Source organism: Haemaphysalis longicornis, unplaced genomic scaffold, assembly GCF_048455015.1.
Source record: "Haemaphysalis longicornis isolate Haplotype H1 unplaced genomic scaffold, Haemaphysalis longicornis Haplotype H1 scaffold_5, whole genome shotgun sequence".
NCBI lineage: Eukaryota > Metazoa > Arthropoda > Arachnida > Ixodida > Ixodidae > Haemaphysalis > Haemaphysalis longicornis.
This window is the reverse complement of record NW_027526385.1, coordinates 69,642,041-69,656,066: the sequence shown is the minus strand read 5'-3', so window position 1 is coordinate 69,656,066 and position 14,026 is coordinate 69,642,041. Positions and strand designations below refer to the sequence as shown.

The 14,026-nt window shown below is 46.4% G+C and overlaps 1 protein-coding gene across 2 annotated transcripts in view; it reads left to right on the top strand.

The window, feature by feature from the left end:
* Positions 1 to 13,704, top strand: part of Irsp53 (Insulin receptor substrate 53 kDa) — a 143,654-nt gene extending 129,950 nt beyond the window's left edge. Inside the window, exons 11-16 of one of the 2 annotated variants that reach the window (XM_077670672.1) lie at positions 1,422 to 1,629; positions 3,589 to 3,663; positions 6,575 to 6,737; positions 9,143 to 9,302; positions 11,499 to 11,901; positions 13,285 to 13,704. In XM_077670672.1, the coding sequence (XP_077526798.1) occupies positions 1,422 to 1,629; positions 3,589 to 3,663; positions 6,575 to 6,737; positions 9,143 to 9,302; positions 11,499 to 11,901; positions 13,285 to 13,360 (1,085 nt within the window). In that variant the 3' untranslated portion in view covers positions 13,361 to 13,704. Of the gene's footprint in view, positions 1 to 1,421; positions 1,630 to 3,588; positions 3,664 to 6,574; positions 6,738 to 9,142; positions 9,303 to 11,498; positions 11,902 to 13,284 lie in introns of those variants that run through there. The other variant, XM_077670673.1, reaches the window with a different exon arrangement.
* Positions 13,705 to 14,026: the final 322 nt, after the last annotated feature.

Sequence of the window (14,026 nt, the reverse complement as noted above, 5' to 3'; positions counted from 1 at the left end):
AATATATACATACATAACACTCCAGGAGCCTGGGTACCAACAGATCACAGAACAAATGGCCCAAGCGCCGCGGGAACGCGCTTCTTTGTGATACCTTCTATTTTACGTCTCAGAATGAGAGCGGTAAATATTTGAATGCAATCTCTTATAGGTTCCCAGAGTTTGTGGAATTGAATTGATGGATGGGCAAACTTATTATTGTACTTTCTTTGACAGAAGGGCTTATCCAGGACTCAACGTCACTAAGCCTTCTATTTTCAAAAAGCATGAAACATCCAAATGATTAGCGCAATCCGTGCATGGTGGCCCAAAATTCCAACACTTCATTATTTTGACACAGCTACACCTAGCGATATTCCGTTCCCGGTTTGGTACAAGCCTTGAACTTCCGGTTCGCTGAAGACGGTTAATTGCGCGTGCTGATATGCCGCGCCGTGCCCTTAAAACGACCTAAAAGATATCCACGGAACCTTAGCTACGGAAAGAATACGTAGAACTTAGCCAGAAAAGCATTTTTACAATAAACAAAATTCCTTGCGTGAAAAACAAGTTCAGAAAGCCGTTCGCGCCAAAAGCCACGGTTCCTTTTGGGGGCAGTCTGAGGACAAACGGCGGAGTTGCTTTAGCAGTCGCTCGAAAGAATAGTACAGTTAAACCTCGTTATTGCGAACACTGATATAGCGAATTATCGGCTATAGTGAACTAAATACGAACTTTGGTTGGCCACGCTTCATTTCAATGACACTTATTCTTTTATCCAGAAAATGAAACTGTGAGAGCCACGCGCACTATCGGATATAACGAAGAAATATTTGACCAATGGGCTGCGACGCTGCTTGGAAAAACTCCCGGCGTCCGAAACTGCAGAAGTAGAAAAGGCCCCTTTGTTCGTGGACACTGTGGAAAGCCTCATCCTGCTCAGTGCTGTGAATAGCCACCAGACAAAGATTACATCCTTCCTCGAAAAAAATGAGAACGCAGGCCGGTTTTGTGAAATTTACTTTGTTATGTTGTTATTTCCCGTTTCATGTTCTCGTTCATTGAGCTTGAAATGCCACAAGGAGAAAGATAAGGGTTTCCTTGTATTTTATAGGGTCGAAGATTAAAATAATGCGTTTTTAAATAAACGATTTTTGCAGGAGCCAGATTACCGATTGGTTAAAACAGGTTTTTTAGCTCTACGGTTACAACGAATGTCGTATATAACGAACTAAATTACTTTCCTGATACTACTATGTTATAACGAGTTTCGACTGTATGAGTGTTCATTGCAAACCAATAAACGGCGCAGTGTGCCTACAGAAAGGGCATAGCTTGTACCAACGTGGGAACGTAATGTCGCCGACACCTAATGCCTTCAGACGGGAGGTAGAAGGAATCACTGGGTCTGCCTCAAGACAGTGTCGCTTTCCACGACGCAGTGAGCCCAGGGCGCAACGGCGGGAGCCCCCTGGGTCTCGGAGGCGTGGCGGTGGGCGTCTCCGGAGGAGATCGGCCCCGGGTCCGGGCCCTGTACGCCTACCTGTCCAGCGGGGAGCACCAGCTGAGCTTCCACGAGGGGGACCTGATCGCGCTCGTGGGCAGCCGTAACAAGGGCTGGCAGTACGGCGTCAACCTCCGGAACAACAGGTGACCTTTATTTAATCACTGTACTCCCTCACGACCGGCAGCCCAGAGGGAAGAAGACGATGAATGGATAGAAACTTTAATTCCGTCAGAAAATGGGGGGTATGCGTAGGCCAGAAAATTAGGCGGGCAGATGAGATCAAGAAGTTTGCGTTTATAAATTGGTTGCTTTTAGCACAGGACCGAGATAATTGGAGATCTGCGGGAGAGTCCTTTGCCCTACAGTGGCTGTAGGCAGGCTGATGATGATGATGATGAATGATTATGATGATGATGAATGAATGAATGAATGAATGAATGAATGAATGAATGAATGAATGAATGAATGAATGAATGAATGAATGAAGCGTAGGGCGCTATGGGTGACGGGGAGAGGCGACAAGAGGATGGATTCCAGTGACCTCTAGTGCTCTCGCAACTGCCCGAACTCGTCGATAACATAGAGTTTCATACTAATATATACTAGAGGGAAATCTGGCGCTGCATTCGCGGGCCGCCGTGGGCGGCGCCATTGCAACTGGCGACGTTCCTCGCCTCCTTGGCTTGCTTAGCCACATGGCTTATATTTCGCCTTGAAGCCAAAATCAATAAAAACGGGTAACATCATTTTTTTTGTTTATCTTGCACGAAGCTTCTAAATATTCCCTGACAAATAGATCTTCCTGGAGGTTTAATTTTATCAGAATAAAATAAATTCTATTAATCTTCCGCAGTAATATTGTTGCATTTTTGCAGCCAGAGGCAACTTTTCAGCCTGTTCGTGAGCCATGCCTAGGACAGGTGGAACGTGCCTGCCCGGTACATGACGGAACGCTCGCTGAAGCGCGGCTCCCCTAGACAGTGGCGCCAGGTTTCCCTCTAGTGTATATTAGTATGCAGCTCTATGGTCGAGAAGGAGAAGAAACAGACCGTAACGGTGTTTTGATTGAGGCAATTTCTCCGGGGACTGGAGTTTCTCAATACAAGTAGCCCGGGAACCTGGCCGCAGTCGGGGCTCGAGAAACCCGAGCCTTCTGGTTTCTCGAGGTGGTCACTGCTCTCTCCCACACCTGAATGACGCCACAATCTCGCAGTAGGCGCGCTGCAGCTCGCAGGCAAAAGTTGAGCTGGAGTGATTAGAAAGTGGACAATTTTGTGCAATCTGCAGCGTAAACAGGATTGTGCGAGCGTGTAACGGCTATGACATTGTGGCGCTTTAACCGGCAGAATGAGCGTCTTGTTTTCTTTTTTCGATTCTGCAATCGGCTGTCGTGAATAAGCTTGGTTTTCTTTCCAAGCCCACATTAATAAGGAAATGCTGGCACAGCGCGTGACATACGGTTCGCGAAGCCAACCGGGCCCTCGTAGGCGAAATCAGGCATTAACGATTTTCTCGGGTGAGCATTTTCTTCTAATGGCATTGTGTAACACAGAAGGTTGGATTGTCCGGGAAACTCAGAAACGCCATCTTAACGTGTACGCGTTTTTGCATGCGTTTTTTGTTTTTTTTATATATTACCTTGCTTCTTCGTGTAAGTACAGAAATGGGCAATTCTTAGCAGAATGGGACCATCCCACTCTTTCTGGTGGCCACCCTCGCGGCTTAAACGTAAGGTTTATTCATCGTCACTTTCACCCTCCCCAAGGTTTGTGTGGGTTACCGATATGCTCATCATTACGGTATTACTATGTTACTGTTATATTAATGATGTATTACGGATAGAAGAGAGCTATAGTAGCGCTGAAAAGCGCTCCCGGTAACGCGCCCGTCACACGAGCGGCGCACCAGCGCATGCGCAGAAGAGTTGCCTCTTCCCAGGCGAAGTGGCGCCGGTCGCTTATTGGGTACCGTACCGGTACCGGTCGTTCGCTCTGCTATAACGCCCTGAAGATGAGTTATCGACTGCCTCTGCTACTTTTGTGCTACCTTTCATGCTATGTCCACGAGCAAATTCACAAAATGACTTTGTTTTGGGGTCACAGGTGCGGCTGGTTTCCAATCGCTTACACGGAACCCCACGACCCCGGGGATGCGTCGGACTTCGACAGCTTCATCAGGTAAAATAGGTCGTTTTTCTGTTTGACCTTCACTACTAACTGCAGTCATAAAAACTATAGGTAGCAACACGAAAGCCTCCGCGTAGTGGCGGATGAAAATATTACAGAAAAACTAGTTGCCGTAGCTCCGCTTAGCGCAAAATTAAAGCAGACAACCACAGTGCGATGTTATGGACACGGGCGTTCTCTGGGGTTGCCTGCTTTTGTTTTGCGCTAAACGAATCCATGGATCACTGATACTAACTAGCCCTAACCCATTCTCTACTAACAGGTTCCACTAGATCAGGCCCCGTCCTAAAACTGGCTCTTCCGCGGTACAGTTTATGGTTAAAGGCACGAAAGAGCATTAGAATCGTTATTTCGAGCCTCGCCGCAGATAATAAGTATGTGTTAATGAAAAGATATGTTTCAACATGCAGATCAATGAAAGCAAAAATAACGAACCTAAGTCTCGAAAGCACGACGCTGTAAACCACCACAAACGCAAATAATAAATGAGCCCAACGACGTATACATTACCCGACAGACAAGAAAACAGCCAAAAGGAAGCAGAATCTGCGGTTCTGAAGACGACAACAAACAAACGCAAGCGTAAATAAATTGGTCTTGTGTCGTATTTAATTCCTGTTCTAGAAATCTCTCACGCCCGCCTTGTCTGCAACCGCAAATCCTCCGCCTATTTTTAACATGTTCTCACCCGTAGTATTTGTTTTGCCCCCACTGTGTACACGCTTGCCAATAGAAGGCGCCACAGCACTTTTCCATAAGCTTCACGAGCCACGGGCTTTGCTTAACATAAGCTGCTCATTTGCTCGATCCGTGTTAGAAGCGCTTAAATTAGGCTTCGAAGCAGGGGAGCCGACGTGAGCGTTGTAGCAATGGCTCCCTCCAGTGCCGTCCTTGTTTCTACGTTGTTCATGCCCGGTATTGAGAAACCAGTGAGCCCCTAGCAACTAGCTCTATCCGTCTTCTGCGAATTTTTTTTTTCGCCTGCTGTACGTTCGCTTGCACAAAAATACGCGGTGACAGCAGGAGAAATACACAGCTCAGAGCTCATCCTCAATGCAAATTGTTTCCTGTTGTCGTCCTTTTTTTCCGCAAGTGTACGTTCAGTGCAGACGCCAACTAGCTCTAACCTATCCCTTAATCTTTTAACCTAACCCGCAGGATTATTCTGGAACATGGTAGAAACTTTCCCACCCCCGAACGAACAAGAAGGTTTACATGATTAATCACATTGAAATTTTTAGTTATATGAGCTTGAAAAATAAATTATTTCTCCCTTTTTTTAGTTAAACGGCGGGTAGATAGGCGTGAGCTAACGAGGTCTTGGAGGCTATTTTCGGCGTTACGCAAAAATCATAAAACAAATGCGCAATGCGGGCTATTCTGCTGCAGTGAATCGTGCGTTAGCGCAATCGTCTCTTAATTATCTGCGAAACCCCGAGTGTAACTACTCTTTTATAAAAACGCGCCCATAGCTTTCAGCCCCTGTCGGTCTGCCAGACTGGTTCGGTTTGAACAGAGATCCGTATGGTTTCGTACAAACATATGTAACATAAGTTCCGGAATAGCAAAATTTGGACTTACGGCAGTGCGCTGACATGTGATCAAATTGGCTTTTATGATAGTCCGGTATGTACGTAGCCAAATATACCTCGAGAAACATGCTGGTTGTAGAAATGGGCGTCTGTTTTCTTTCGCCTGCCTTATGCTTGGGGGCTTCCTGCGCGCTAAAACTAGCGTTGACAGTACTGCACCGGCTTTTTGCTACACAACGTCCATCTAAACAAGATAGATAGTAAAAAATGAGGAAGTCTGGGCCAGTTGTTTTATGCTCGAAGTAGTAAAAACCAGTGAAATGTAAAGCGAGGACTAGACTAGGTGGCGCTGCACGCATGGCATAACTTCGCGGCCGAAAAGTTCTACAAGTACTAAGATGTCTTGTGTTAAAGGCACGCACTCCATAGAAGCGGAAAACAGTGGGCCAGTTGGCTTGGCCTTGGTGCATTTAAAGCTACCAAAGACGGCACCGACGCGATAGAAGAGCTGTAGACAATTATGGTGCAAGACGCAGGACGAAACTCAGTTTTTTAGAAGCTCAAGTGAATAGGAGGATGTCCAGTGTACAAGGTATCTAATCCGGCAGGATATTAAACTAGGATAGCCGGTTCCCCCTCGAGGTACTAAAATCAGCGAAACAAATTAAGGTTGCGTTTCAATGAAGATGAAACTTTATAACGCTGAACACGTGACTAATCTTGGTATTCGGACGCTGAATGCACGCAAATACATCCGGCATACAAATATATGCAATCAGGATTTTTTTTTTTAAATTGGGCCAATGGGTTCATGTAACTGGGCCAGTTGAGAAGTGGTTCCGTCGCGAGTAATCTATGCTGAGTGACGCTGGACACGTGACTAAACTTCGTATCCGCGATTCTGGACAAGTTTAGAATTCCGACATACACAAGTGCTACTTAGCAGTGTGTAAAACTAAGAAAATTGGCTCTTGTAACCAGGCCAGTTGTGAAAGAAAACGTGGCTGCATAATAAGGCGATTAGACCGGATGACGCTCAACGCATTACCAATGTTGAGTGCATCCAAAGGGTCCAGTATACAAAAAGGTAATCTTGCATTGAGTAGAACTGGGACACATAGTTCATGTAACTGGGCCAGTAGAAAAAAGCGGTTGCTAACAAGCAGCTTATACTTTACTACGCTGTACAGGGAACTAAACTTAATATCCTGGGTGCTGAACGCGTCGAAAAAGCTTACTATACAAAAAAATACAATTCCGCGGTGTACACAACTGGGCCAGTTTGGGCCAGGATTAATGATTAAAGGGCCAGTGCGCTGCAGATGCTTACGCGCTGCTCCCCATCCCCCATTTCCCCGTGCCTCGCTTAGCGGCTCGGACAGCTCAGCGGCCGTGCCGTCCTCTTCGTCCGAGTCCTCGGGCGGCTCGTCCGGGCTGGGTCGCTGGCGGCCCCGCAGCAGCTACTTGGCCAGCGATTTCCTGCTACCTCCGGGCCCCGCTCCTCGCCGACCACTGTCCAGCTTTGCTGACGCTGTGAGCCGCTTGGCCTTTCTTTTTTTCTCTACCTCTTTCCTCTCTCACTTTCTTTCTTCGCTAGCTTGCTCGCTTGCTGTGTACTGCAAAGAGAAAAACCGCGATGCCAGATGATCTTACGGGTCTTAGTGAGGAGGACCCCAGCGCTGGGCGTCCCGACGGCCCCACTGCCAAGTGTGCCGACGGCCCGAGCGCTGGGTGTGGTAGGTTCTCATCTGTGCACCCTGCTTGAGCGCTGTTTTCATCACACAGTGGAAATGTACGTCCGAATGTAAGCAGATGTTTTGCCTCCCGTACGCCCCCATAGAACTAACGTGATTTTCTACGGTTATGACAGCGACAATCTCCCTACATAAGCCACAGGGGAACTTAATTCTACTCCGCTGTCTGTTGGTTTGTAGTACCATATTATGAACAGCACCATCGCTACGCTTTCGCTGCCCTCTGTCTCCTCACACACCTTAGAATTAACAGGCTTCTCATGAGGAGAGGAAGTCACTTGTTCCCTGTAGAGTCACGGTAGTGACGATGTTTCGTAAGGCCCCGTCGTAGGTACCTGCGAGCACATTTTCGCTCTGAGACAGGCATATAGCATGCAATACGATTATAAGTGTTCTCTCATCACTTATCATGACTAGGCAATCATGGTGAACTAGGGGTAAATCGTAGGACTCAATAGTTATCCAGACTAGGGAATAATTACAGGAAACAGCGCATTCCAGTAGACACCTGAAGGATGGAAGTACTGAATGGTTAAATTAGGGGCAATATTGTTCAAGTAGATAGCCCTCATGCAATCTTTGCACAACAGGAACTTCCACATTTCTTTTATTTTATCTTCAATCTTAACAGTCCGTCTCTCTGTCCTGAAGAGTAACAGCGCACTGACCACTATGCTCCTAACACTCCGCACGCATATTACGAGCGGGCTGATCATTCATGATGAGGGGATAACTATCACACTCCTCATCGCAGCGCTAATTTTAGCGAATAGCGAGGTAACGTCCACTCCGCGCTTAATGCTTCAGCATTTTGCAGCCATTCTCTATGAGGTTTCCTTCTGTGGTTCTATGCTCTGCTGTAGGGATTAGCTTTTAAGCACGACATTAAATTTATAGGTACAGCGCGACCCCAGGTGCTTCTCTACCCTTTGCGGTTACGTGTGTCCCAGTGGGGTACGAAAGCCGCAGTGTCTGCCCTTTTTGAGAGACGCATCGACTTCTACGGTTAAATTTACAAGTCTTGCATATTTATATTTCGCTACCTTTTTGCTGAAAAGAACGGCCTTTGGGGCTGGATTAGAGGTGAGGGGGTTGAGAAAGGAAGGCTATTTAAAATAAAACTAAGTCGCATTTGGTTTTAACAGCGACGTTGTTTAGCAAATTGTTATTTTGCGTGTCCGCAGTTAAAAATACGAAGAAAACGCCGAGCGCGCGCACGTCAGCTCGTGCCTCGCGGCAACCGCCCAGCAGTCAGCAAAACCAAGAAAATGTTCAGCGCTCATGTGTGCGTGCCTCGGAACGACCGACAAGCGTACCCTGCGCACGTTGTCAATCCAAGCGTACTGACTTAGGATGATTGGCTAAGATTGGCAAAAAAAAATAAAAAACTCCAGCGTTCGCCGTAATCGTGGCAAGACTTCCTCGGAACGAGAAAGACACGTCGTAGCGTACGCCCCTCCGAGGTGATGTCCAATGATTACCACTCCCAAAAGAAATAAAGGAAGCTCACACTTATAGCAACAGTGATGGAGTAAAGGTCGTTGGGGCAGCGAAGAAGAAGCAAAGCGGCTGCAATCGTGGTCTTAAGGGCCACCCACCTGATCACATTCCTATAGGACTTAACTAATCCATGATTTACGGTCTTAAAAAAGCTTCGTGTGCCGATACGAAAAATTTTACAAATTCATAGAATTGTTCCCAATATGTCTCTTCTTTACTCAAATAAAAAAAAAAACCAGAAACACATTTTAGTTTCTCCAGTTTTCGCTAAATAGTGCTAGCTGTCAAGCAAGGAAGAGTTTTATTTTTTTGTTTCTACACAGAAGTGACATATATCTCCAATAAGCAAACTAGGCCGTTTGAAGCATTGATATGAATCTGTAAAGCTTTTCGTATTGGTGCACGATGGTTTTAAGTCATGGTTCATAAAATAGTAAGTCCCATACGAATGTTAACACGTCAGTCTCCCTGGTCGTGGTAGTCTCCATGGTCGTGGTAGTCGCGTACAGCTTCGCTAGCTTCAATTCTTACTCGTTACTGTGAGCTTTCTTCATTTTTTATGATACTTTGAATTACGAGGCATGGCTACCAGTGTGTGGTGTAAATGTCTGTGTCTTGCCGACGGGTAACACGGCGCCGGCACCACTCCCTCCCCGCGGGGGCCCGCCGTGTTGTGCGGCGCAGCCGTCCTTCCCGCTACAGCTGGAGTCCGGTGTCGAGGACGGGCCCGGCGAGCTCCATCATCGAGGGCTACAACCCAATCTACTTCCGGCCGCCAGTTCTCCCGGAAGAGGAGGAAGAGGAGCCGAAGGAGGATCGTCCTCTTCCGGAGTCTCCTCAGCAGGTGCGCCACTTCCGGTTTGCGAGAAAAATGGGGGAAAACACTTGAGATGATTCTCCATCGGCGCGTGTACAGATTACGTTTCCTACGTTTGTCTTCAAAGTATGATCTGAACGCTCTACCAAATCCGAAGGGCGTCGGAATACTTGCCTATGATCTATAAGGCGATATACACTATGCGGGTTCGAGCTAGTTGGAAATCCATTGTACGAATTTCAAGCACAAACAATCATACAGGGGCCTAGAGCGCTTGTTTATGTCTCGTTCGACCCCTGTCTGAATTTTTAGTGCTTGAATACTCAATGCCTCGAGACGCGACCAGCTGTCTCGCTCAAAATTCGGACCGCTCAGTTACGTATTAAATTCATTGCAAAGTACTAATTTCGCACAATGCAGGGAGTCGATCTTAATATGAACACTTTGAAAGTACAGTAATACCGCGTAAACTAAAAAACGCGGATATCTCGAAATATCCGTTAAGTCAAAACATTTTCCCGCCGTGAATTTACCTCAACACACCCTCTAGACATGCCCAAACATACAAAGAGCCCTGAGATCTTCGCTGCAACCAATTCCTGCCGCAAAGCGCCCTACTTGCTGGGAGGCATGGGTCACACCTCCTAAGGAACTTGAAGAGCTCTATTGAACCACGCTGGTGCACCACGTTAACAACACGCCAGGACTATAGATAGCCAGGACTATAGTCGCTGTAACCTAACCAAGAAGCCGAGCCGTCCTTTGGACACAGGCTTCAAAATAAAGTTTCTCTCTCTCTCTCTCTCTCTCTCTCTCTCTCTCTCTCTCTCTCTCTCTCTCTCTCTCTCTCTCTCTCTCTCTCTCTCTCTCATAGGCTCTATCTATCTACCCACTTTATCGCGAACCATTTTTACGTGTACCACGGTTACCTTGAAATGTTGACAGATAAGACACAAGGCGAAGTCCGCTACTGACAGCTGATAAGGTCTCAGTTCTAGCACTTAGATCCCACTATGCGCTGAGCGTGGTAGTGAACGGCAAATTTACGCTGTACGAGGCCGATGTCCGCCTTACCGAAATGCTGCCCGACGCCTACATTGTTAAGAGAGCTGTGGGCGCCGCAGCAGATCATGCGGACGTCGACGACCCTCCAGAAGTGCCTATAACGGAATAAATAATAAACATTCTGCGCTTATACTTCGCAACAAAGTATAATGTAGCGGTGGCTACCAACAATTGATGCGATTCATAGAGCAGCTCGGGAACTGTTTTCTTGGACCGGATGCGAACGCTAAATAGGCGAGCATCCCGCAATTATTTCTTACGAAATAATAAAATGTGTTTTTCCTGCGAATTGTTTTACTTTTATTAAAAAGTCCCCTGTGCAGTGTAGCTTTTGTCACCAACACTAGCACTTATTTAAGTGAGCACGCCATAAATTTTCGGCATTTGTCTTAACTCGAAACTCCGCTTATCTCGAAATTTTAACCGAATTTTACAGACTTCAAGTTAAGTTAACGAGGGAATACTCTACTATTCATAACTCTGAATAGCTATTGTGTAATTTGTTGTCACTTTTTTGCCCATACATATCAATCTTATAGTTTCACTTACTTAAGAACCTGAAACAAAAGAGTGATTAACTTTGAAACTTTGCGCACGGCAAGCTTTCGCCCCAGCATTAGCCGTAGGAACTTACTTTGCACTACACGGAATAACACCAGAGGGATCACTTCCGAAATAACTGTGACTGGAGCTTTTCGAAATAAAAATTAATTTGATATATAACAAATCCTCGTTATAACGAAGCCTGAATTTGCTATAAGAGGTACAGTCTTGGTCAAAATTTTCTTCGCCAAGCCAAAAATGTATTGGCCGCAAAAGTATTCAAAGTAGAAGGTTACTTATAGTCCGAGGATGAAATGGTTTATGCCAAAAAGCTAAAGAAAACAGCTTTCTATTATACTTCCATATAATAATGGGGTCACAGTTAAATGTTAAGATTTTGCTGTGGATTTTTTGTGGCCCGCACACGTTTGGCATGGCCTAGGAAATTTTGACAAATACTGTACTTCGCTAAAATCTCGGATGATTTACTTTTTCAGCAGTGCAGCACTTCAAATAAAGGTAGAATTCAAATAATGCAAGTTTGCTATAAGGAGAATTCACTGCTGAAACAGTTAGATCTAGATGATTTATTTTTAAAGAAGCTCTCTTCGGCAGCCTCCTCGGCCACGGGAGTCCCCTCCGGTGCCAGCGGCGTCGGTGCCACCCCCTCCGCCTCCTCCCCCGCCACCGCCCCCGCCACCATCCACCCCATGTACCGGCACCTCCCGGTGGCGGGAGCCCTGAGGCCCCCGCGCCGCTCCATGACGTCGCCGTGCCCGTTCCCGCTGCTGCCGCCGCCGACGTTGCCGCCTTCGGGAAGCCTGCTCCACCATGGGAGCAGCGACAGCGGATTTGGAAACGAGAGCAGCGCCGCCGCCGCCGCTGGAACGTCAGCAACGTCGGCGACGTCGACGGCGGTGGCGGCGTCGGGTGCCACGGCGTCGTCAGCCGACGCCAGGGCGGTCACCGCCCAGGACAGCGTGCGCGAGGAGGACGAGGAACAGGAAGAGCAGCCCAGGTAGCCACTTAAAAACACATCTCAAAAGTTCACGCTTATAACCGTGCACTTCTATCCGGGAAGTGCATGCGGGTTTGAATTTTGGCGCCACAGGCCTCTTGTTCTTGCGAAAGCGGTATTGTTTTGCATCAAAGCAGAAATTTGGTCGTGTTGGTGCATCTTCAAAGACAGCAGAAACAGCGCTATGGACGGGAAAAATAAGGACAACAGGACGGCACAAGGAAGGACAACATCGCCCTGGTGTCCTTCCTTGCCCCGTCAATTGCGCTGTTTCTGCTGTCTTTGATATTCTTTTATTTTGACTACTTGAGGAGGCATGGTTGGTGCACCAGCTGGAAGATCTGGTCCTTCATTTTTTTACTCTTTTCTTATCGTTACAAATAACCCAACGGTTGCACTGCGTACGCAGGCTTACCTCGTAAGCTAGAAGTTTGATCAGTTCACACAGGAGCGGTCATCGCTCCTTCATCATCACCCCCGAGCTTTGTCACTGTTATAAAGACGTCTTCGGTCCATGTGCGTTGCGCCAACGTACCTAAATCGTAGGTTTCTCAGCAGTTTTAAGCGAGAGCTCGCGCGTGCATAGTATATGGAAATTGCGCCACCGAAATATTGGCGCACGTAATGGCGTGCTTTCGACGCCATCGCCGTTTTATTTATGGGAAAGCCTTTTATGCCTCAATGGAAGTTTGGCCTCGAATTACCCCGACGTCTAGACGAGTGATGCATGAACAAAATGAAGGCCAGAGGGGAATCAGAGCATGGCAGCCGTGTGTATAAGGTGATAATGATTACCGAAGTTGATTAAAAATTAATTAGTCATAGATTGTAATGATCCTTAAAATGGGTTACTGTAAAATAAGATGCATTACAGTTGATTAAGATTAACTAGGACAAATTAAGGTGGAATAGAATGAATTAGAATGGAATAATAATCAATTAGTGACTGATAGTAATGATTAGTAAGGTGAGATTAGGGTGGATCAGAATAACTAAGGCGGATTCAGGTAGATTATGGTGGATTTAGGTGGATTAAGATGAGTTAAGATGGATATAAAGTTGATTAAAATAGCTTAAGGCAAGTAATGTGGGATTATTGCGAAGTGAGATGGATTGAGATGAATTAATGTGAATTAGCTCCGAATATTGTTTTTTAAATGTGTTGAATTGGATTAAGGTGAATTAATGCAAATTAAGGTGAACTAAGGATGATAAAATATCGTGGCTGCAGTGTCGACGTGGGGACTTTTACGTAAAATGTAGCCATACCAATAATACGCCCGGCTTTTACATTCAAAGCGGGTAATAAAAGTGAAGTGTCCTGAGAAATTTTTTAACGTCCTACTTTGCTATCTCTTTTCTCCTTCTCCCGGTCACCGTTAGGGACAACGTCTTCTCATCCGTCAAGCTGAAGAAGGTGCTAACCGACGATCGATCGGCTCCCGTGATCACGTTATAGAAAAGAAGATTGCGTGTCGCGGCCGCCGTCGAAGAAACCCAGAGACATTCCAGGACTTGGCAGTGAAAAAGCGCGGGGCGCAATTCCTGCCGAGGACTCTTTCTTTATCTATCTATGGTTTTTTTCCCCACGACTCTCGTTCGTATCTGTTGTTTTCTAGTATACCTATTTTGCGAAGGCCGTACTCGGACATTGTTCGAAATGTTTATACAAAGAGATAAGCGGTGCACTCTCGCGCCGCTATAGTAATATAAATAAATATATATACTATATAAGCGGTTGCCGACATTGTTGACTTGTACAACGCGTTGGAAGCATCTTTGCAAATAAATTCCACAACTAACTCCCGGTGTTCTTTGTGTTTTTCCTAACAGAAACAACTCTTTAAAGAGGGAGGAGGAAGAACTTGAAGGTGTAGAATGAAGGTCCAGAAGCTGTAGGTATAGAAGGTGTAGGGTGCAGAAGGTGTAGAATTGAAGGTGAGGCCAGAATTTGGTTTTTTTCTATTTCCTGGAACCTAATAAACATACAGGAGAACCTCTGCTACGCGGTTATCGCAAATTTATCGCAGATGTGGTTCTAGCAGAGGAGTCTCTGGTGTCGGGTGTTGATAGCTTTTGGCATATCATGGGTGCAAAATGATCCGGTAAAATGAAGGAACGAGCG